The 20893-nt window shown below is 41.1% G+C and overlaps 1 protein-coding gene across 4 annotated transcripts; it reads left to right on the top strand.

The window, feature by feature from the left end:
- Window positions 1-23: 23 nt before the first annotated feature.
- FAM76B (family with sequence similarity 76 member B) lies at window positions 24-20313 on the top strand. Of its 4 annotated transcripts, XM_081326872.1 has the most exons (11): window positions 24-401; window positions 3447-3511; window positions 4292-4346; window positions 4891-5046; window positions 6601-6812; window positions 8060-8107; window positions 8691-8771; window positions 11844-11979; window positions 13394-13495; window positions 16840-16966; window positions 17590-20313. In XM_081326872.1, exons 1-10 carry the CDS (start codon window positions 246-248, stop codon window positions 16927-16929), a joined length of 1101 nt encoding a protein of 366 aa, XP_081182998.1. In that variant the 5' UTR covers window positions 24-245; the 3' UTR covers window positions 16930-16966; window positions 17590-20313. The 4 variants fall into 4 exon arrangements, with proteins under 4 accessions (XP_081182998.1, XP_081182999.1, XP_081182997.1 ...); XM_081326873.1 differs by having other exon boundaries at window positions 11847-11979; window positions 16840-20313; XM_081326871.1 differs by having other exon boundaries at window positions 16840-20313.
- Window positions 20314-20893: the final 580 nt, after the last annotated feature.

The raw sequence follows: 20893 nt of genomic DNA, 5'->3' as shown, positions 1-20893 counted from the left end.
CTCGCCGGGCGTTCATTCGCTCCCTTCGCTCGCGCTCTCCCTCTGTTTGTGTGAGAAAGGAGGGAGGAGAGAAAAAAAAACGGGTTCGGGCCCCGCCGCTGACACAAGGAAGAGGCGCGGCCTATCGACGCCGGGAAGCGGTGGCGGCGGCGAGGATCGAACCGCGGTTCGTCTGGCTTGGATTTCCTCTCGGGCGGGCTGGCGGCCGGCCGGCCGTGGCTCCCTCTAGGCCGAGAGGAAGGCGGATGGCGGCAACATCCGGGGCTTCTGGGGCGGCGATCGTGGCGGCGGCGACGGCGGCGGGCGCGGGATCCGGCGCGGCCCCGGCTCTCTACGCCTGCACCAAGTGCAACCAGCGCTACCCTTTCGAGGAGCTCTCCCAGGGACAGCAGCTCTGCAAGGTGCCGCTTCCGAGGGCGGAGGCGGCGGGAGGAAGGGAGGGAGGGTTGCGTGGGTGGCTGCGACCGGCCAGGCGGCTTTTGATTGGAGGCTTGGAAGAAAGGCTTTCGCCCGGCCGGAGCGAATACTTGAGCTTTTATTAGGATTAGAAGCCTTCCAGGTAAAAATGATCCACGCTTTCGCACATTAGCACGCACTTAATATTCAGACACACCTATAGTCACGTATACTTTCACACACGTGTTTCTTTGATCACGTGCACACACACACACACACACACCCCACACCACCCCAGTGAAAATAACCCAACTTTGCTTTTTCGTGCATTATTCAGCGGCAGAGCCCAGATGGTTACTTAAAGTTTAGTTAGTTTAGTGCAGGGGTCTTCAAACTTGGCCCTTTTATGACTTGTGGACTTCAACTCCCAGAATTCCTCAGCTAGGCTTGCTGGCTGAGGAATTCTGGGAGTTGAAGTCCACAAGTCTTAAAGTTGCCAAGTTTGAAGACCCCTGGTTTAGTGTGTTAGACTTATATACCGCCCTTTTCCCGTAGGACTCAGGGCGGTTCACAAGGTTTTTAAAAGAAACAATGATGATGATAACTTTATTGTCACTTTGAATGTACACCAATCGGCATACATCAAAATGAAATTTCGTGGCATACAGCTCTCAAAGGGTCACTACCTCCGATATATACTCCTTGTTTGGGGGACCCGCTCAAATTTTACATTGTCCATTTTAGTCTCTAGGGAGTGAACGATGGCAAACAGGACAGATGGAAATGGGGCTCCATGTGGATTAGCCCTCAAGTTAGCTTGTATTCTGACAACCTCGCCTTCTTTCCTTTTTCTGATCCTGACTCTTCCACCCTTTCCTTAAAGAGGCCTTGCTTCTTTTCGCCCCTGGAGCATGCTGCTGCCACCACCAACTCCTCCCAAAGCCTCAATACCACAATTACAAAATTTAAAACAATTAAAATTTTACTTAAAAGTAAACTCTTGACACCGTATAAGTATAAAAAAGTCATCAGAAGGGAAATGCGATTAGTATTAGTAATAATATTAGGGCAGAAGGTTTCAAGGCTTTGTACTGTACTGTAGGAGCGGACTTCTTTTTCCATTCCTGCGAACAACTACGGCCTTTTTTTTAATGACTTGTGGACTTCAACTCCCAGAATTCCTGAGGCAGCATGGCTGCCTCAGGAATTCTGGGAGTTGGAGTCCACAAGTCATTAAAAAAAGACTGTAGTTCCCCACCCCTGCCTTACAAAACCTTACAAAAACTGATGCTGTGCCATGTTGCCTGCTGAATTGCACCTTGTAGCCATCTGTGGTTCCTTCTGATGAAAGTAGGGTGGGATTTCCCCCCCCCCCCAGGGTAGAAAATCAGCAGGAAATGTCAAAATTTCTGGGTAGTAAAAGAACAAGTTTGGTTTAGTGTTTAAGCCACTAGGCTAGAAAACCAGACAGTTGTTGTGGGGAAAAATAGAGGGTGGAAGGTGTGTTATATATGTTCCCTGCCCTGAATTATTTGTAAAAATAATAAAGGCAGAACATAAATCAATAAAATAAGGACAACTGTATGACATGTAGTGCTGTTCAGAATGGCAGTCTGGTTTCAAATTTGACACTTACTGTTGGAGCTCTTGACCTCATCCAGGTTTTTATTCCCCCCTCGAACTAATTTCTTAGGAAATGAGATATACTGGAAAATTTCCATGGATGGAAAAATGCACAGTGTATCTATTTCTACATTTGGGGAGCGGAAGGGTAAGATATACTGATATCTCTATAGATTGGGCTTTTATCCTGAGATTTAAAACATAAATTCACTGCTACATAGATATTTGAAATTGAAAGAATCAGTTGTATGCATCCAATTTTAGCAAGGAAGAGACATCTGTTTTCTCTTAAAAAGAAAAGCTGTGGTCTTTTATGATATAAATTTTCCTAGGCAGTTACAAAATCATCACAGACTGTTAGATGGATCTAGTAGCTGGTACATTCCAAGGCATTTACAGTAGTTTCAGGAATTCATAATATCAAAACAAAGCAATAAAAAAATGGAAAATTACAAACATGCCAAAAATGGTTGTGGGTTTCTGTCTGCATCTGTATTGTCTGTGCTTTCTTATGTAATAATATACATAATATATACATATACATATATTTGAAGTGAAACTCCTTAGCAAAACTTGGCTTCAGCAGCATGGGTATTTTTTAAATGATAATAGCTGCATAAAGTCATTCAATTAAAATGGTATAGAGGCAATAAAATAAATAAATAAAATAAAAATAAATAAAAATAAATAAAAAAATTGTTTCCACTGCAGAGCAAAGTACTTAAGCTGTGTGTGACACTACTGATTTTGTGAATGATTTTTATTGCAATATTTATGTTTAAAATATCCAAAAGTTGTTAAAACATATTGCCTATGGGTAGTCCTTGACTTGAGACCACATTTGGGACCAGAATTCCCATTGCTAAGCTGGTTCTTAAGTCAGTCACACCTGATTTTATGACCTTTGCCATGGTTGTTAAGCAAATCACTGCAGCTGTAAAGTGAATTACAGTTATGAAGAGAATCTGGTTTCCCCCATTGACTTTGCTTGTGGGAAGCTGGCTGGGAAGGTTGAAAATGGCGACTACGTGACTCTGGGACACTGCAACTGTCATAAGTACATGCTAGTTGCCTAGCCCAAATTTTGATCACGTGACTGAAGATTCTTTAATGGTCATAAGTGTCAAGGTTAGTTGTAAGTCATTTTTTTTCAGTACCACTGTAACTTTGAAAGGTCATTAAACAAATGGTTGTAAGTTGAGGACTACCTGTCCATCTTTATTTGAAAAATTAACTTGCAGTAAATTAATTTTGTACAGTAGTCTGCCAAGGGTACTGTTCTGTTCTAATAAATTATATTGTTAGTCCAATAATCAAGAATAGCTTCCTATTTTACTACCTCAGATGACAAATGTTTTGCAAGGTAAAATCTAATGCACCTAATATCGCTTGTTGCACTTCAATAAAATATTGGTTATCTCTTCTAGGAATGTCGGATTGCGCACCCCATTGTAAAATGTACTTACTGCCGATCAGAGTTTCAGCAAGAGAGGTAAGTTAAATAAATATATTAATGAACAAAGGATTGTTGAAGAAAAGTAAATGTTGGTGGCTATGGAAATGCCATGCATGGAGCTTAAATTCCTATCTAGTTCGGCTTGCTGAGAATTCTTGGAATTGTAGCCTCTACACCCCAGGAAAATACCATGTTAGAAAATGCTGCCCTACTTTTCTTCCTAAGATACCTACATGAGTTTCATTAGGGCTGCATTGTGTTTTTTCTTTCCCATTTAGTGGCATGTCTTAATATTTTTTCAGATGGTAGCCTCGAACTCCACTTGATGGTCCGAGTGCTAGCAAATTTCCATACTGTTAATAATTTAAGCCTTATATGGCATAGTAGAATGTGGCTTTAGTTCCCAATATATCATTTTTAAACTTTTTACTAATGCAGTACTATCTTTAATCTCAGTTAAGAATTTATGTAGCTTACTTGCATTAATATATTCAGTTAAGTCCTCAATAATTTAAAAATTAGGATTTAAAATGACACACTGAGTAGAAACTTTAGTGGTTAATGGTGTCTGAGAAGTTATAATAGTACATTTGTTCGTTTTGATGAAAATTCCTATAGAACTAATATACCTAGACTATTCTCATTTTTTTCTGTATGGAAAATTTGTTCTCTTCTTAATTTATGTGGCAATAACCTATTCTTTGAGAACCTTAAGAGCAACATGTTAATTCACAACTTTCTCCTTTTCAGCAATAATATATAGGTAAGCGGTTGATAGCTAAGTAGCTAAAATTTCGAATTTTGCTTTTTTTTCAGCAAAACTAATACAATATGCAAGAAGTGCGCCCAAAATGTGAAACAATTTGGAACGGTAAGTTAACATCTGTAGTCGTATTTGTGATTGGGTTGCTAAACTACAATTGTCTAGATTCCTACACAAATTGTAGACATTTTACCCTTATTTGTTTGAAATAATAGAGCAATTTTCTGGGATAGCAATTGCAATTTTCCTTGGTTATGTGATGTGAAGAGAAGTGATCCATGCATACTGACAATTCATTAATAAACAAAACTGAGGGGATTGTTTTGAGTTTTTTGGTAGCAGATAAGGATTTTATGCCTAATGTAGACATCCAGAGGAATGCAATTCTAATTTTATGAAGCAGTTTCAGACACTGATTGGAATTATATGAGATATTAGATACTGAAGCTCTAAATGTTTTCGAAGGGATTATAACCCATTATCTCTTGTTCCAGTTATAAAACTTAACGCTCTTCTAGTGTGCAAGTACTGTGTTTGATGACAATCTGTCTTCAGCCCCCTGTATAATTATTTTATCTCTCCCCCCCCCCATTGATTTTCAGTTCTCAACAACTTAACATATTTTTAAGAGTTTCTAACCCATTTTTTCCAGCCGAAACCTTGTCAGTACTGCAACATCATTGCTGCTTTTATTGGTACAAAATGTCAGCGCTGTACAAACTCTGAAAAAAAATATGGGCCACCTCAGACCTGTGAACAGTGTAAGCAGCAATGTGCTTTTGACCGCAAAGAAGAAGGAAGAAGAAAGGTAGGCTTTGGTGATTATAAATAAAAGTTTGCTGTAAAATTGGTGGTGCAAAATTGATCTCAAATCAACTGAGTAAAATCCAACTTACGCTCCACTCTGCCAAGTCAGACCTGAATCTTTAGTTAGGCTACTAAGTCCTACATGGAGGAATATCCATAGCAATGACCAAATCTTGATCGATCTATCTATTGATATTGATATATATCAGACATGTCAAACCCGCGACATCACACAATGTATCGGAGCTTTTTCTCCATTGCCGGCAATGGGGTGGGCACAGCTTTGGGATGATGCATCCAGCCCGTAGGTCGGCAGTTTTGACGCCCCTGATATATATAAAAGGTCTGCATGGTATCCCTTTTCCTTATGTCTTACAAAACTAGATTACAAACTAGATTGTTGATCTGACGTTTTCTAAAAGAAAACTGCCTTTTATATTACATTTAAAATGACTACTTCCAAGTATAAAAGGAATCCCTTCGTATGTTTCTGGGTTAGGGTTTATATACGTCTGTGTATCACCTCAGAGTTCATAAGATTATGAACTAATTAATTTGATTTGGCAAAACAGTGGACAACAAAAGTAATTACACGGATTTTTCTTACATGTTAACGAGGTACAAATAATGTCTGTGTCAAAATTTGGTCTATAATTTGCCCAGTTACTATTTATGTGCTATAAGCTATTGCAGTAGTCGTTTATATTTATTTGTTCTTCATAGAATTCAGGGTACTGTAGTACTGTAGCCTTAGGAATTCATCATGTATAGGACATACATCGAAGAGCCAGTTTATCTAGTGCAGGGGTAGGCAACCTCGGCTCTTTTATGACTCATGGACTTCAACTCCCAGAATTCCTGAGTCAGCATAGCTGACTCAGGAATTCTGGGAGTTGAAGTCCATGAGTCATAAAAGAGCCGAGGTTGCCTACCCCTGATCTAGTGGTTCAGGCACCAGCCTAGAAAGCAGGAAGTCATGAGTTTATGGCCTTAGGCATGAAAGCCAGCTGGGTGACTTTGGGCCAGTCCTCAGATGAACCCACCTCACAGGATTGTTGTGGTAGGGAAAATAGAGGAGGATGTATTGGATGTATTTCCCACCTTGAGTTATTTCTAAAAATAAAGGCAGGATACCAATTTAAAATGTCAATTTGCGTAGCTCAACATATTTATCAAAACACAAGAACCTGGGCTGCCCTTTGTCCTCAAGAATACATTATTTTGTTATATGAACAAAGATAGTGGTAACGGAATGCCCTAAATAATCTCTTTGCCTAAACCAGCCACAGTCCTTGGAAAGATAAAACAGATTGAAGTCAAATTAGATTTCCCCCCCCCACACACACACACACAAAATTTTCTACAATGTCTAGCATGCTTTCTTTGATATGCTGCCGATGCCGTATATATACACACGTATTCATATTCTTGTTTATATTAAGATCTGTGTGCAAGGATAACAGCAGTAGTATTTGATAATTTTATTTTGGCTGTTGTGTGTCTTTTTAGCACTCAGTACGTGTAACATAACTTGCTGCGAATGATTTCCCAAAAGGTTGATGGGAAGCTGTTGTGTTGGCTTTGTACTCTGTCCTACAAGAGAGTACTGCAGAAGACCAAGGAACAGAGGAAGAGCTTAGGGTCTTCACATTCTAATTCTTCTACATCTATTACTGAAAAAGACCAGCATCATTTGAAACACCACCATCACCACCGTCACTCCCACCACCACCATCACCACCATCATCACAGCAGCGGCCATCACAAGTAAGTGCTACGAGGAGCTTCGAAATTGAGCCATCCTAGGAGACACATTCTTGCGAAGTGGTGGATTTAAATAAATAAAGAAATACGTAGCTTCTTGTGAATGCAACAGATTCCTTTTATAAGACACATTGTTCAGAACTCAGATGGCGATGTGGCAAAGATATACTTTGTTCAGAGGCGGTTGCAGTTCTCACTGGACAACTTGGACCATACAAGCAGCGGTCCCCCAACCTTTCCAGCTTTGTGGAGGCACACCCGTAGCTTGCGCCAACGGAGCTGCTTGCGCTTGCCTGCTGCTCATGCAAGTGGAGCTGCATGCGTGCACACTTTTACCCCTTCTGTGGCTCGGTTCCGAGTGGTCTGCAGACCAGTACTGGGCCACAGCTCAGGGTTTGGGGACCCCTATCAATATAGGATCTTGGTGTGACTGTTAGAGACTGTATATTGGTCAGGAATATGGCTGTGTGGAACACGCACGCCTCAACCTATCCCAACTGTTTTCATTGTCAGGGAAAGTTCTGATCAAACTAGTTAAGGTCACAGAACTAAGCTTGTTAATTTGGGGTTAGCATTTTTTAGAGAGCGCTGGGATGAAGCCAAAAGTAGCTCAAGAAGAGATTGTTTAGGCCAGGGGTAGGCAACCTTGGCTCTTTTATAACTCATGAACTTCAACTCCCAGAATTCCTGAGTCAGCTATGCTGACTCAGGAATTCTGGGAATTGAACTCCATGAGTCATAAATGCCAAGGTTGCCTACCCCTGGTTTAGGCAATCTCTTTTGCTGGGGGGGAGAGAGAATAGATCAAGCATAGGAGAAATGTACTAACTAATTATGAGCATATAAGTGAGAGAAGATGCTGCTGTGTTCATAGATGTGGCTATCAATCACAGAGTTACTTTTTCATCACCTTTGTAATTGCAGAGATAATTGTCCAAGGTAGTCACTAAGCAAGGATTACCGTATTTTCCGGCGTATAAGACGACTTTTTAACCCATGAAAATCATCTCAAAAGTTGGGGGGTCGTCTTATACGCCCAGTCGTCTTATACGCCGGAAAATACGGTACCTGCAACGGCATGGAGGCCCACAAAAATTGTCCGACTCCTTATTTGACAAAAAAAACCCAACCCTATTTGCTTTCTTGTCTCCATCTTTTCAAACCATTCAGTTTCTGAAGTTACCGACTAAAGCCAGATATTGGAATATTACTCATAAGCTGGTTCAACGTTCTGCATTTTTGTATTTTAGAATCAGCAGTCTGAGCCCAGAAGAAGATCAGGGGTTATGGAAGCAGAGGTAAATAGTATTGAAAAAGACATTTCTTGCTTTGTGTCTGGATTGGAAACTTTTTGTTGTTTCTTTCCCCTTATGAAGTGGTAGATGCCAGCAAATGAAAAATGTGGTTATCAGAACTGGCGAGGACAGAATTGCCTCTTTATCAGCCTTGAAACTAACGGGCTGATTGACAGCATAGCACTAGAGAAGAGAAAGTTAAACTTTGCCACCTGTATTAACTTTTAAAAATATTTCACTGACAACAGTGAAGGCTTTTTGAAAATCTTAATTGCTGTCTAAAAGGCTGGTGATTTTTTTAGGGAGGGCACAGATAGCATTGCATTAACTGTAGAATGTGCTTCAAATGTTCCTTGAGTGACAGTTAAGCATTAAAAGAATTAGGAATGATGGACATTTGCTTTTAAAAGTTGAGAGAGAAGCTGAGAGGACAGATTGGGCCTGATGCAAGGGAATCCTTGCCTCAGCTTTAAATTTGTAATATTTATATGTAATAAATTTATAATATATAATACTGCATGCTGTTTTGGGTAAAATGTGGCTATATGACCATATGTCACGCAATATTCTTAATGTTTCTTTGCAGCCATAAATCCTCTTCAGCTATTCAGAATGAAACTCCAAAGAAAAAGCCCAAAATGGAATCCAAGCCATCTAATGGAGATAGGTAAAAATACAGTTCTGAATATATATTTTTTCTGCTCTGTTAAATAAAACATTGTATGAACAAATAGAGTTCATACTTTTTCCATTTTTTCCCCAATTTCAACATGAATATTATTCCAGTTCTTGATCTTTGGAGATTTCTACAAAACTAGCCTAAATCTTTGTTGAAAATTCTGCTACCAGCAGTTCTTGAGATAAATGAACTAACATTGAATCAGAAAATCAGTCTAATGGCAGCAGTGGCAAATTTAACCCTTGTGAATCTATTTTATTTTAAATATGGGTAGTCCTTGACTTACCTAAATTGATCCCACAATTACAGTCATTAAATGAGTGATCACATGACCTCACGCAATGTTGTGACTTTTGTAGCAGTCATTAAGCAACCCATTGTTTGCTCTGGGACATTCAGTGAACACTGGGCTCTGGCGAAAACATAAATTGTGGCTATGCGACTGAGGGATCCTGCAAATGGCTGTCAACTTGGGCTGGTTGTCAAGTGTGCAAAATAGGGTCACGTGACTGTGGGGGGGGGTGGCAGTGAGAACGTCGAACACTGGCCATCATAAGTACCTTTTATGGGGTCTGTCATAACTTTGAACAGTGGCTAAGTGACTGGTTATAAATTGAGGACTATCTGTACATCGTATGTGAAAAATGAATCTCTCAGTTAACTGTTATTCACATAAAAAAACCCAACTGCTTCATTAAGCAAGTTTCCGACCCTTTGGAAGTTAATGCTCAAATATAAGTGGTCCTTTTAAAACGTGTCAATTACCGTATTTTTCGGACCATAAGACGCACTGGACCATAAGACGCACCCAGTTTTTAGAGCAGGAAAACAAGAAAAAAATTCTTTCTCCTTCTCTCTCTCTCCCTCTCTTTCTCTCTCTCTCTCTTTCCCTCCCTCTCCCATTGTCCCTTCCTTCCTTCCTTCCTTCCTTCCTTCCTTCCTTCCTTCCTTCCCTCCCTCTTTGTCCTTCCCTCTCTGCATTAGAGCAGTACCCGCGGAGGCGGCCCTGCAACCCGGCTTTCTCTTGCAGAAAGCAAGCTGAAACGGAGTGAGGGAGATTGCCAGAAATGCGAATCGGCCGATCTCGTGCTCCTGCAAACTCCCTCGCTCAGTTTCAGCTTCCCTTGCTACAAGAGAAAGCAAGCTGAAACGGAGTGAGGGAGATTGCCAGAAATGCGAATCGGCTAATCTCGCGCTCCTGCAAACTCCCTTGCTCGGTTTCAGCTTCCCTTGCTACAAGAGAAAGGCTGAAACGAGGCAGATTGCAGCAGCGCGACATCAGCCGATTTGCATTCCTGGCAATCTCCCTCACTCCCTTTCAGCCTGCTTTCTCTTGTAGCAAGGGAAGCTGAACCCGAGCAAGGGAGTTTGCAGGAGCGCGAGATCGGCGTTTCTCAGCACGTGCCGATTTGTGCTCCACTTGCAGAGGTTGGGGCTGGCCATACGGATCACCTTCGGACCATAAGACGCACCCTCGTTTTCCCCCCCCACTTTTGGGGGAAAAAAGTGCATCTTATGGTCCGAAAAATACGGTACCTGACACAAAGGATGGATAAAATCTGCTTACAATGGAGGAGATGGCAGGCAGTGCATAAATATATCATAGGTAGTGTTTAACTTATGACCACAATTGAGCCCAAAATTTCTGCTGCTAAGCAAGGCAGGTGTTCAGTGAGTCATGCCCCATTTTTGCCCAGATTCTTAAGCAAATCACTATAGAGTTGTTAAGTGAATTGTATGTTTGTTAAGTGGATCTGGCTTCCCTCTGTTGACTTTGCTTGTCAGAAGCTCCCTAGAAAGGTTGCAGATGACAATTCCAGGATCCCCGACAATGCAACCATTGTAAATACATGGCAGTTGCCAAGCACCCAAAGTTTTTGGTTGCCACAATGTAAAAAAGATGTTAAGACTCTAGAAAGAGTACAGAGAAGAGCAACAAAGATGATCAGGGGACTGGAGGCTAAAACATATAAGGAACGGTTGCTGGAATTAGGTACGTCTAGGTTCATAAAAAGGACGCAGTGGCTCAGTGGGTTAGGACGCTGAGCTTGTCGATCAGAAGGTCAGCAGTTTGGCGGGTCAAATCCCGAATGCCGCGTAGCAGAGTGAGCGCATGTTACTCGTCCCAGCTTCTGCCAACCTAGCAGTTCAAAAGCACGTAAAAATGCAAGTAGAAAAATAGGGACCACTCCGGTGGGAAGGTAACAGCGTTCCGTGCGCCTTTGGCGTCTAGTCATGCCGGCCACATGACCACGGAGACGTCCTCGGACAAGCGCTGGCTCTTTGGCTTTGAAACGGAGATGAGCACCAGCCCCTAGAGTTGGAAACGACTAGCACGCATGTGCGGGGGAACCTTTACCTAGGTTCATAAAAAGAAGAACTAGGGGGGATATGATAGCAGTCCTCCAATATTTAAAGGATTGCCACAAAGAAGGAGTCACACTATTCTCCAAAGCACCTAAAGGCAGGGCAAGAAGCAACAGATGGAAACTAATCAAAGAGAGAAGCAACCTAGAACTCAGGAGAAATTTGCTGACTGTTAGAACAATTAATCAGTGGAACGACTTGCCTATAGAAGCTGTGAATGCTCCAACACGGGAAGTTTTAAAGAGCAGACTGGGCAACCATTTATCTGAAATCATATAAGGTTTCCTGCCTGAGGAGGAGGTTGGACTAGAACAGGGGTAGGCAACCTTGGCTCTTTTATGACTCTTGGACTTCAACTCCTAGAATTCCTGAGCCAGCCATGCTGGCTCAGGAATTCTGGGAGTTGAAGTCCACGAGTCATAAAAGCCAAGGTTGCCTACCCCTGGACTAGAAGATCTCTAAGATCCCTTTCAACTCTTGTTATTCTGTTTAATCAGGTAACTGAGGATGCTGCAATGGTCATAAGTATGACCACAGTTTATAAGTGACTTTTTTTCAGTGCGGTTGTAACTTTGGTCATTAAACAAATGGTTATCAAGTCAAGGATTATCTGTATCAAACAGATAAATGCGTATACTTGGGATGCAGTTTGTTTCTGCCTTTAGTTACATTTGATGCTATTTTTTTTTACAGTAGCTCTATAAATCAGTCAGCAGACAGCGGAGGCACCGACAACTTTGTTCTAATAAGTCAGTTGAAAGAAGAAGTGATGTCACTGAAACGTCTCTTGCAACAAAGAGATCAGACTATACTGGAGAAGGATAAAAAGGTGAATGGTTTAGTCATTTCAGTAGCTACTTTAGAAGTATTCCATTTGTATCTTAAGTGTTTGTCAGATATTTAAAAATGCAGCTAAGCCTCCAGATCCTCCCTCCGTGGACTTGCAAAAACAACAGATAATAGCTGCATCGGGACTTGACCTCAGAAAACAGACTCCATTGTTTCCCAAGTAGTTTTAAGACAATTTATGTAAATTAATGTCATTTGAGTCAATTTATGTAATTACTCATATAACGTAAAATGATGCAAATAAGTCTGAGTGCCTAAAAATCTATAAGTAAGGCTGCACATTATAACGTGGGGAGTGGTTTTGAAAGTTGTCTAGAAAATTACTTTAATATACAGTTTTTCATCTTGGAAAAGAACTTTACTCCACTGCCGCATTTAAGTTTGTTATACAGTCAGCTTGATTATTAAGACACGCATACTCAAGTGAAGTGATGAGTTCCGTAACATGTCCACAGTAAGTACTGTGTAACAATTTTAGTTTCATCAAATTTAGAATGATAAAGGGTTAATATTCCTCAAGTTTCTACTTCCTCAATATATTAAAATAGTCTTGAGTTGCATCTGTTGCAAAAATCAACAGGGCACAAGAAAATCACTGCTGTAGCCAGCAATATTATCTAAAGCAAATGTACAATATATGGCATGGCACGCTTCTAATGCCAAGGAAAACAATTCAAACATTTTCAACAAGAATATTATATCAGAAAGGGAAGGGTGTGTGTAATTCCCTATCTTCCATCAAACTTGAGAACCGAGAATCTTCTTTTTGGAAAAGAAATAGGATTCAAAGGGAAGATGCCCTAAATTAGTAATCACCTGGGTAAATGAGAAATGTACTGGATAAATTTAGGGGAAAAAATTTGGATCATAAAAGGATGACAGTTTAGTTTGGAAGCACTAAAAAGCCTGAAATACTTTAGAAATTAAGCCAAAGAACCTCATTAAAAGTTTAAGCAATTAGGATAATATCAGTTCTGTAATTCTATAGTATTCTTCTTTTTTTCTTAAGAGTTTAAATGTATACTTACCACTTCACAATAGCTCAGACTTTTTTGACAAGGTTAAATTTTCAGGTAAATTAGAAAAAAGGACTGTATTTTTTTAAAAATTGCTTCTGAAACAATTATAATTGGTTATAATTCAGAAAACATGGACAAAATTCTAAATCACTGCATTGTGTTTTAGAGATAAACTCAGCCTCTTTTATATATACAGATAAATTACTTAATGCTGCCTGATGTTTTTTTTTCTGGCTTTTAAACCAGCTGAAGAAAATTGGGTACTTTATCTTTAAACATTTACCTAGAAATGCGTGTTGTTGATATTTGAGGGTGAGGGGATTGAAGTAACCATGGGCAGTATTTTTAAAGAGGTAAATCAATTCTTTTTCTCAGCTGACTGAGCTGAAGGCGGACTTTCAATACCAAGAGTCGAATTTAAGAACCAAGATGAACAGTATGGAAAGAGCTCATAAGGACACTGTAGAACAATTACAGGTAAATGCTATTCAGTAATAGCTGAGAACATCCATGAGTGAGAGCCAAGAGGCCTACATTTTGAACCCAGTACTGCTCCGTTGCACTGTATTACCCAAAAATCAGGAGGAGTCAGGTGGCACCTTTTCTGATTTCATAAACATTATTTTTTTAAAAAAAGTTGGCATCCGATGAAGTGAGCTACAGTTCACAAAAGCTTGCGCCTTTTGATTGGTGGAGCAGTGGGCTAATGCCTCCTTAAGTAACACCAGCTGCCTGCAATTAGTGAAGGTTCGCGTCCCACCAGGCTCAAGGTTGACTCAGCCTTCCATCCTTCCGAGGTAGGTAAAATGAGGACCCAGATTGTTGGGGGCAATAAGCTGACTTTGTAATAATGCCGCTTGGGGGTGTGTGTGAAAGCCCTAATAAATAGGCATATACATAGAATGAAGGCTATTGCTAAGCACATTTGATTTGTGCTTCTTAGATTGTAAGCCGCCCTGAGTCTTCGGAGAAGGGCGGGATATAAATGTGATTTAAAAAAAATGGTTTTATAACCATTCAGTAGTAAGAGGTAAATAATGAAGAGTGTTAATCTGAAAAGGCGCTACCTGTCCAAGGTAGGGGAAACCAAGAACGACTAATGATGAATTAGTAGTTTCTTTATTGCGGTTCTCCTTTAGTCAAATCTTACCAGACTAAAGCATACTCTGCATTACTGTCGTATAAATCCGGGGTCTTCAAACGTGGCTCTTTTCTGACTTACGGACTTCAACTCCCAGAATTCCTCAGCCAGGCACGCTGGCTGAGGAATTCTGGGAGTTGAAGTCCACAAGTCATAAAAGGGCCAAGTTTGAAGACCCCTGATATGGATGCTGGGAAGATCATCCCTGGGCCTCTTCCTCCACACCAGTGACTCAGTGTTTGATTTGTCCCTTCACTCCTCCCTCCTGCAACTCAGTGCCAGATTCCACCATGCTACCAGACCCCTCCCTGATTTTGGACCACCATAAACTAACATGACCCTCCTCCTGCGTTGTAAGGCTGGTTGGATTCTGACATTTCACACCATAAAAAGGTAAAGGTTCCCCCGCACATGAGTGCTAGTCGTTTCCAACTCTAGGGGCCGGTGCTCATCTCCGTTTCAAAGCTGAAGAGCCAGCGCTTGTCCGAGGACGTCTCCGTGGTCATGTGGCCGGCATGACTAGATGCCAAAGGCGCACAGAACACTGTTACCTTCCCACCGTAGTGGACCCTATTTTTCTACTTGCATTTTTACGTGCTTTCGAACTGCTAGGTTGGCAGAAGCTGGGACGGGTAACAGGTGCTCACTCTGTTATGCGGCACTCGGGATTCGACCCGCCAAACTGCCGACCTTCTGATCGACAAGCTCAGCGTCCTAACCCACTGAGCCACCGCGTCCCTTTCACACCATAGTAATGTTAAGCAGGCAGTAGGTTTTCTAGGTCCAAGCTGGGTTATTTCTCAGTGATTTCCCTTGAGTTTTGTTAGATGGTTTGTAAACACCATGCCAGACCGTTGGATGTCTTCTCCCAGCAGTTTCATGTAGATCAGGGGTGTCAAACGTGCGACGTCACGTGACGTGACATATTGTGACTTTTTTGCCATTGCCGGCAATGGGGTGGGCGTGGTTTCACATGGATGCATTCGGCCCACGGGCCGGCAGTTTGACACCCCTGATGTAGATGTTAAAGTGCAGAAGCAGGGGAAGAAAGAGGGGAACCGCAGGGCCAAACTTTTCTCCCCTACCCCTTCTCCCCACTTAAAGCAATTGCACTTAGACTTATATACTGTTCCATAGTGCTTTACAGTTAAGTAGTTCAGAGGGTCAGCATATTGGCCCCCAACAATCTGGGTCCTCATTTTACCAACCTTGGAAGGATGGAAGGCTGAATCAACCTTGAGCCGGTGAGAATCGAACTGCTGGCTGTTGGCAGAATGAGCCTGCAAGACCGGATTCTAACCACTGCGCCACCACAACTCTTTTGTTTGTATCAAGGGCTCATTACAAAAGTGATTTTTGTCCTTCAGTGGGGGTAGTGTACGCTTCACCTGCACTTTTTCCTTGCCTGTACAAGAAGTGGGCTGAAAAAGCCCTATCCTGAAAGCATTACTTCTCAACTTATAACCCATCACTTAGCAACCAATTGGAGGAACTTAACTGGGGTTACTTACAATCCAGACTCCCACCTCACTGCAGACAGGTGACTATACATCAGGCACTTGGCAGTTGGGCTGTATGTACAGTTACAGCATCCTGCAGTCACATCACTGCATTATACAATGGTTTTGCTGAAAACTGGCATTTACTTCTGGTTTTGGGCAAAACCAGGCCCATAGCAAATGGCAGTTTACTTAATGACCATCTTTTTTGTTTGTTTGTTTGTTTTGACAACTGCTGCAAAAAAAGGTTGAAAATCGGGTTGGTCAGTTACAACTATGATGGGCAAGCTCCGTTACAGTCATAACTTGAGAACTGCCTGTATGCAGGAGTGCTGGGAAGTAGACCCTTTTACCCTTCTTCACTATTGCCTTTTTCCCTCAGAGCTGCAGATTGGGACAAGCAAAATTCAAGCTGAGTAGAAATTGATTTGAGAAGTGGAAGGGGGGGTGTCCTCCATTGTAGTACTACAAGCTGGATGAACCAGCTTTCTGTGTTGGGTTCTTCATCTGTAATATAGTGTATTTCTTCTTCCCCCCCCCCCTGAAATTAGGATTCATATAAATCAGGGGTCTTCAAACTTGGCCCTTTTATGATTTGTGGACTTCAACTCCCAGAATTCTTCAGCCAGCCATACTGGCTGAAGAATTCTGGGACTTGAAGTCCAGAAGTCATAAAAGGGCCAAGTGTGAAGACCCCTGATATAAAAGGAGCATTAACTGCCCTATATTTTTGCAGCCTTTGTAATATTTTTAATTTTAAAAAATCATGTAGCAATTGTAGCAATAAAATTGGGAGATAAGTTGTGTCTGAGGCCTCCACCCCTTTTGAGAGAATCCTTTTCAATCCTTCACAGGTTCACCAAGAAGGCCATGTTTATCAGCCCACCTAGGGGAAGGATTTAGGACAGGGGTCTTCAAACATGGCCCTTTTATGACTTGTGGACTTCAACTGCCAGAATTCCTCAGCCAGCCATACTGGCTGAGGAATTCTGGGAGTTGAAGTCCACAAGTCATAAAAGGGCCAAGTTTGAAGACCCCTGATATAAATGGAGTATTAACTGCCCTGTATTTTTGCAGACTTTGTAATTTTTTTTAATTTTTACAAATCTTCATGTAGCAATGTAAAATAATGCACATTGTACAAAATAACTAGGAGCACCGGCCCTTTTGGATTTTTGTAGGCAAAGAACAGAGAGCTGCTCAAACAGGTGGCAGCATTGTCAAAGGGCAAGAAGTTTGACAAAAGCGGGAATATGCTGACGTCACCATAAGAAGATGGTGGTCTTCGTGGCTGTTAAACTCAGAAAGGTAAATCAGCTCTGGGGAGACTCCATAGAAACAAACCTTTTGGCGTGCAGAGTTGGTGGCATAGTTCCTATACCTTTTTCTAACTGAATAATGTTACGGAGGTGGGTTGTTGTTTTTTTGTTTTGTTTTGTTTTTGTTTTTTTGCAAATTAAAAATTATTTGGATTACTAAAGTACTTCAACAAGTTTGAAGAAGGCACGCATACATATATAATGCAGCCATGCAGCCATACAAAAGGAGGCAGCTGGCCAGTCCCTGGTGATCAGTAAGTGTGCTGTCCCTGGTCATCACAACATGCAATAACATGCAGACTGATTGCATTGGGTTGGACTTCAGCAAGTCGCCTGGTCAAGAGCAAAAACTCACGGAGGAGCTGGACAAAGACATCTGAGGACAACTTTCAATCTGATCTACGTTCCAGCAGCAGCAGCTGCTAATTTGACAACGAGCAAGAGCACTGGAGACTTGGCAACCCTTCTTGGTCTTTCAGTCCAAATAAGAGTGCATTGAGGTTTAAAATCATGGTGCTTTTATTACAAGAAGCTTAAACCTATAAATATATGTAAAAGATTTTAATAGTTCTATTCTTAGTAATAACTGGTGTTTTGCATTTCCTGTTATAGAAATGAAAAGAGATTCTCTATTGTAAGTACCAGAACAAAAGGTGTTTGGTTTTTTTCCTGAAAATACGCTGTAGACTTCCTCCTGCAAGTGCCTTTTCTCCCAACGGTTTATTTATAGGGATGTTGGTAATTGTATATACTTTTCTTTTTCTTTAACCATGTTTCAGCGTTCCCCTGTATGTATATATTTATAAATGTATATACAGAAGGATCAAATGCAAAGATCAAATGGTTAGAATGATAGGGAAGGTCCTAAGTACTGGCAGGCAATGAATTTTGGCTGTAGATACTGTAACAGATGTGTCTGTGTAGAGAGTATTTGTCTTAACTCTTGCTGTGCCTAACTTAACCGGGGTGGGTGGGGAGCTTTTAAAATGTAGGGCTTCTACGAATAGATGGTTTATTTTATCTCAGTGCTGATTTGCATTGTATTCTCAGTGATGTGTTCTTGACTGAATGATGAGGGGGACAATATTTGAGCTAATGTAAAACGCTCCAGGTGTTTCTTTTAATGACATGGCATTGAAGTTTAATGCCGTTTTGTACAGTGAGAACGTAACACGTCTACACTGAAAGCTTTGTGTCGCTAAAGGCACTGTCCCGCAGATGTTCTGTGGCCAATACATTCGGAGCAGACAGAAATGTCCATGGAGAAATCTGATGAATGCCTAACACTGAGAATTTAAAAAACAACAACTAGCTGTGTAGACATAAAACCATGCTGTCCACATAACCGTGGCTCAGTCTTTACAGTGACAGGACAGTAATGCAGGCTGAGGCACCATTTGCACTAGAGGGAATAAAGTGAGACTGGCTCTCCAGCTGCATTTTTGGGGAGAGCCTGGGATTCTGTGGAGGTAGATCGGTCACCATAGGGATCACCATTACGGGAACGTCAATTGCATACATATCTGTAGGCGTTTGTTGAATGTGTCCTGCGGGCCCTCTCAATTTCTTCAGGGCATAGAAGACCTCTCAGCATTTGCACAGACTAGTGCACCCTGGAACGTTTCTCTCCAAACTTTCTGTGTAAACGCACAGAGGTTTCTAGCACAGTGTTCTTCAAACTTGGCGACTTCAGGCCGCTTGGCGACTAGCGTGCTGCCCGGGAAATTCCTGGGATTTGAAGCCTGCACATCTTTAAAAAGTTGCCAGATTTGGAAAAAGAAAAAAAAAGAAAAAGAAAAAAGACAGACTGCTCCCGCAGGTAAGCAAGAAGTGACTCTGAAATAAGTTAAGTTGGAGATCATGATTTGGAGGTGTAAAGCTTAAAAACAAAAAACCAGTAACACTTCGATATTTTTTAAGGTTCTTTATAGGAGAATGATACAAAAGAGCAGGCCCCCCCCCCCACGTTTTTGGGCGCTAGGGACCGGTTCCGTGGAGAGCGATTTTTCCGCAGGCCAGGGGTCAGTTTCGCATCCTATGCCTGCACGACCCGATTGCTGGCAGGCTGCGAACCGTTGGAGGTTCGCGGCCCTGGGGGTTGGGGACCCCCGATGTAGGACATTAGAAAAGTTCATTGGCATTCCAGAAAATAGTTTCATTAACCTAAAATTTATTAACCTAAACTTGTTTCTATTAAATGGAAAATCCAGTTGATAAAAGGGGTGCTCAATTTATTATCACATGGATTGCACATCAGCTAGCCGTGTTGGGGCCTCCAGCTACCGGTTTTAGGAGGGTTTGTTCCCAAGAGACTACTGAATAATTTGTAATTTGAACACACACAAAAAGCTGCTTTCTACAATACTGAGAATTTTTTTATTTTTTGTATACTAAAGATGAACTTTGTAAATTTATAAATACTATTTGCAGATATTACATGATTATATAGATAGGGTAGAATACTCTTTTGCTATCCTGTTGAATTGCTTTATCATTCAGACTTTTTTTTAATTGCTGACTTCCATTTCAGAGTATTTTGATAACTTTTTCTGATTAAATGACTACCTGTCATTGGTGGACTTGTTTAAAAAGAAACCGGTCAAAACTTTTCACAAGAAACGTAATGACTTTCTGATCAAGGCATTGTCACTGAAACCTGTTTTATGCTGCAATAGGAACATTATATAGAGGAAGAAAACCAACAGTCTGGCTTTTAAGTACCAGAGCTGTGGAACATCCCTTTTCAGAACATTTACAAGAGTTTACTATGTCTAAAGAGAAACTTATTTATTTTTAATTGGAGTCTTTCAAAGGCTGGAGATTTGGGTGGCTTTCAAAAAGAGCTTGATGTTATGTAGACCCAAGATGATACACTATGGTTTGCATTTAAATCAGTTTTTTTTAATAATTGGCATCAAGCAAGAAAAAAAAACCCTTGGGCTTGAATTATTTATATACATTTAGCCTGTAAATAATTGCAGTTTTTTTTAGTTAGAATGTCTATCTCCATTTTGAGGTGAAGCTTTTCATCTTACTTACATTTGTATATTGTGTTGAAATTCTGTACTGGCACACATTTGACATTTTTGTACTTTTTCTAAATCCAATATTTCACAATAAAAGCTTCTTAAACCAGCAAGTATGCCTGTCTGCCTATTGGGTTCCAAGACTGGGGAAAGGGGTAATTTTAATCTGGGGGTTTCACCAGCCTTTTCCAAACTGATGCCTATAAACCTTATCCTTTCTAGCCAACATCTTTACTGTTCTATAGTTTGTGTGTTTCACAGATTGCCTGTAATGAATAAACATTTAAAATAATAAAAAGATTTGACGTTATGATTTCAAGCTGTTCCTAGTATTCTGTTTAGTTCAGTAGTTTTCAACCTTGAAACTTTCAGTTGTCGGAACTTCAGTTCCCAGAATTCCCTAGCCAGCATTCTGGGAGTTGAAGTCCATAAACCTTATGTGTGGTTGAAAAAGGTTGAAAAAGCCTGATTTATTTGATCACATTCTGGCAGTTGAACTGCAAAAAATGATTTTCATATATGAGCTGATTTCACATAGATGGAAGGTACCATTTAGCCCTTATTTAGTCCGATGCTCAGGAATTTAATTTAAAATCATTTACAACAGATGGCTACTTAGTTTTTGTATGAACACATCCAAAGAAGAGGAACACACATTGGGATAATAGGTTCCACCACTAATTGTTCTCACTGCTGGGAGTTTTTTTTTTTTTACAATATTCAGTCAAAATTGCTTTGCCTGTATAAGTTAAGATCTATTAATGTCAGATCCAGTAGAGCAGACACGTCAAACTCACGAGGTCACGTGACGCACAACGTTTCGGGACGGTTTTGCCATTGGCGGCAAAGGGGTGGGCGCGGCTACCGCATGACGCACCTGGTCCGCAGGC

Source organism: Vipera berus (genome assembly GCF_964194415.1).
Source record: "Vipera berus genome assembly, chromosome: 4".
Taxonomy (NCBI): domain Eukaryota; kingdom Metazoa; phylum Chordata; class Lepidosauria; order Squamata; family Viperidae; genus Vipera; species Vipera berus.
Note: the sequence above shows the minus strand (reverse complement) of the source record. Positions and strands in the feature narration are given on the sequence as shown.

Excerpts from the sequence above, each read along its gene's own strand:
- FAM76B (XM_081326872.1), top strand. The coding sequence starts at position 246 with ATGGCGGCAACATCCGGGGCTTCTGGGGCGGCGATCGTGGCGGCGGCG. Across the intron at positions 6,813-8,059 it reads CACAGCAGCGGCCATCACAA|AATCAGCAGTCTGAGCCCAG; the intron begins GTAAGTGCTACG and ends TTTGTATTTTAG. Across the intron at positions 8,108-8,690 it reads CAGGGGTTATGGAAGCAGAG|CCATAAATCCTCTTCAGCTA; the intron begins GTAAATAGTATT and ends GTTTCTTTGCAG.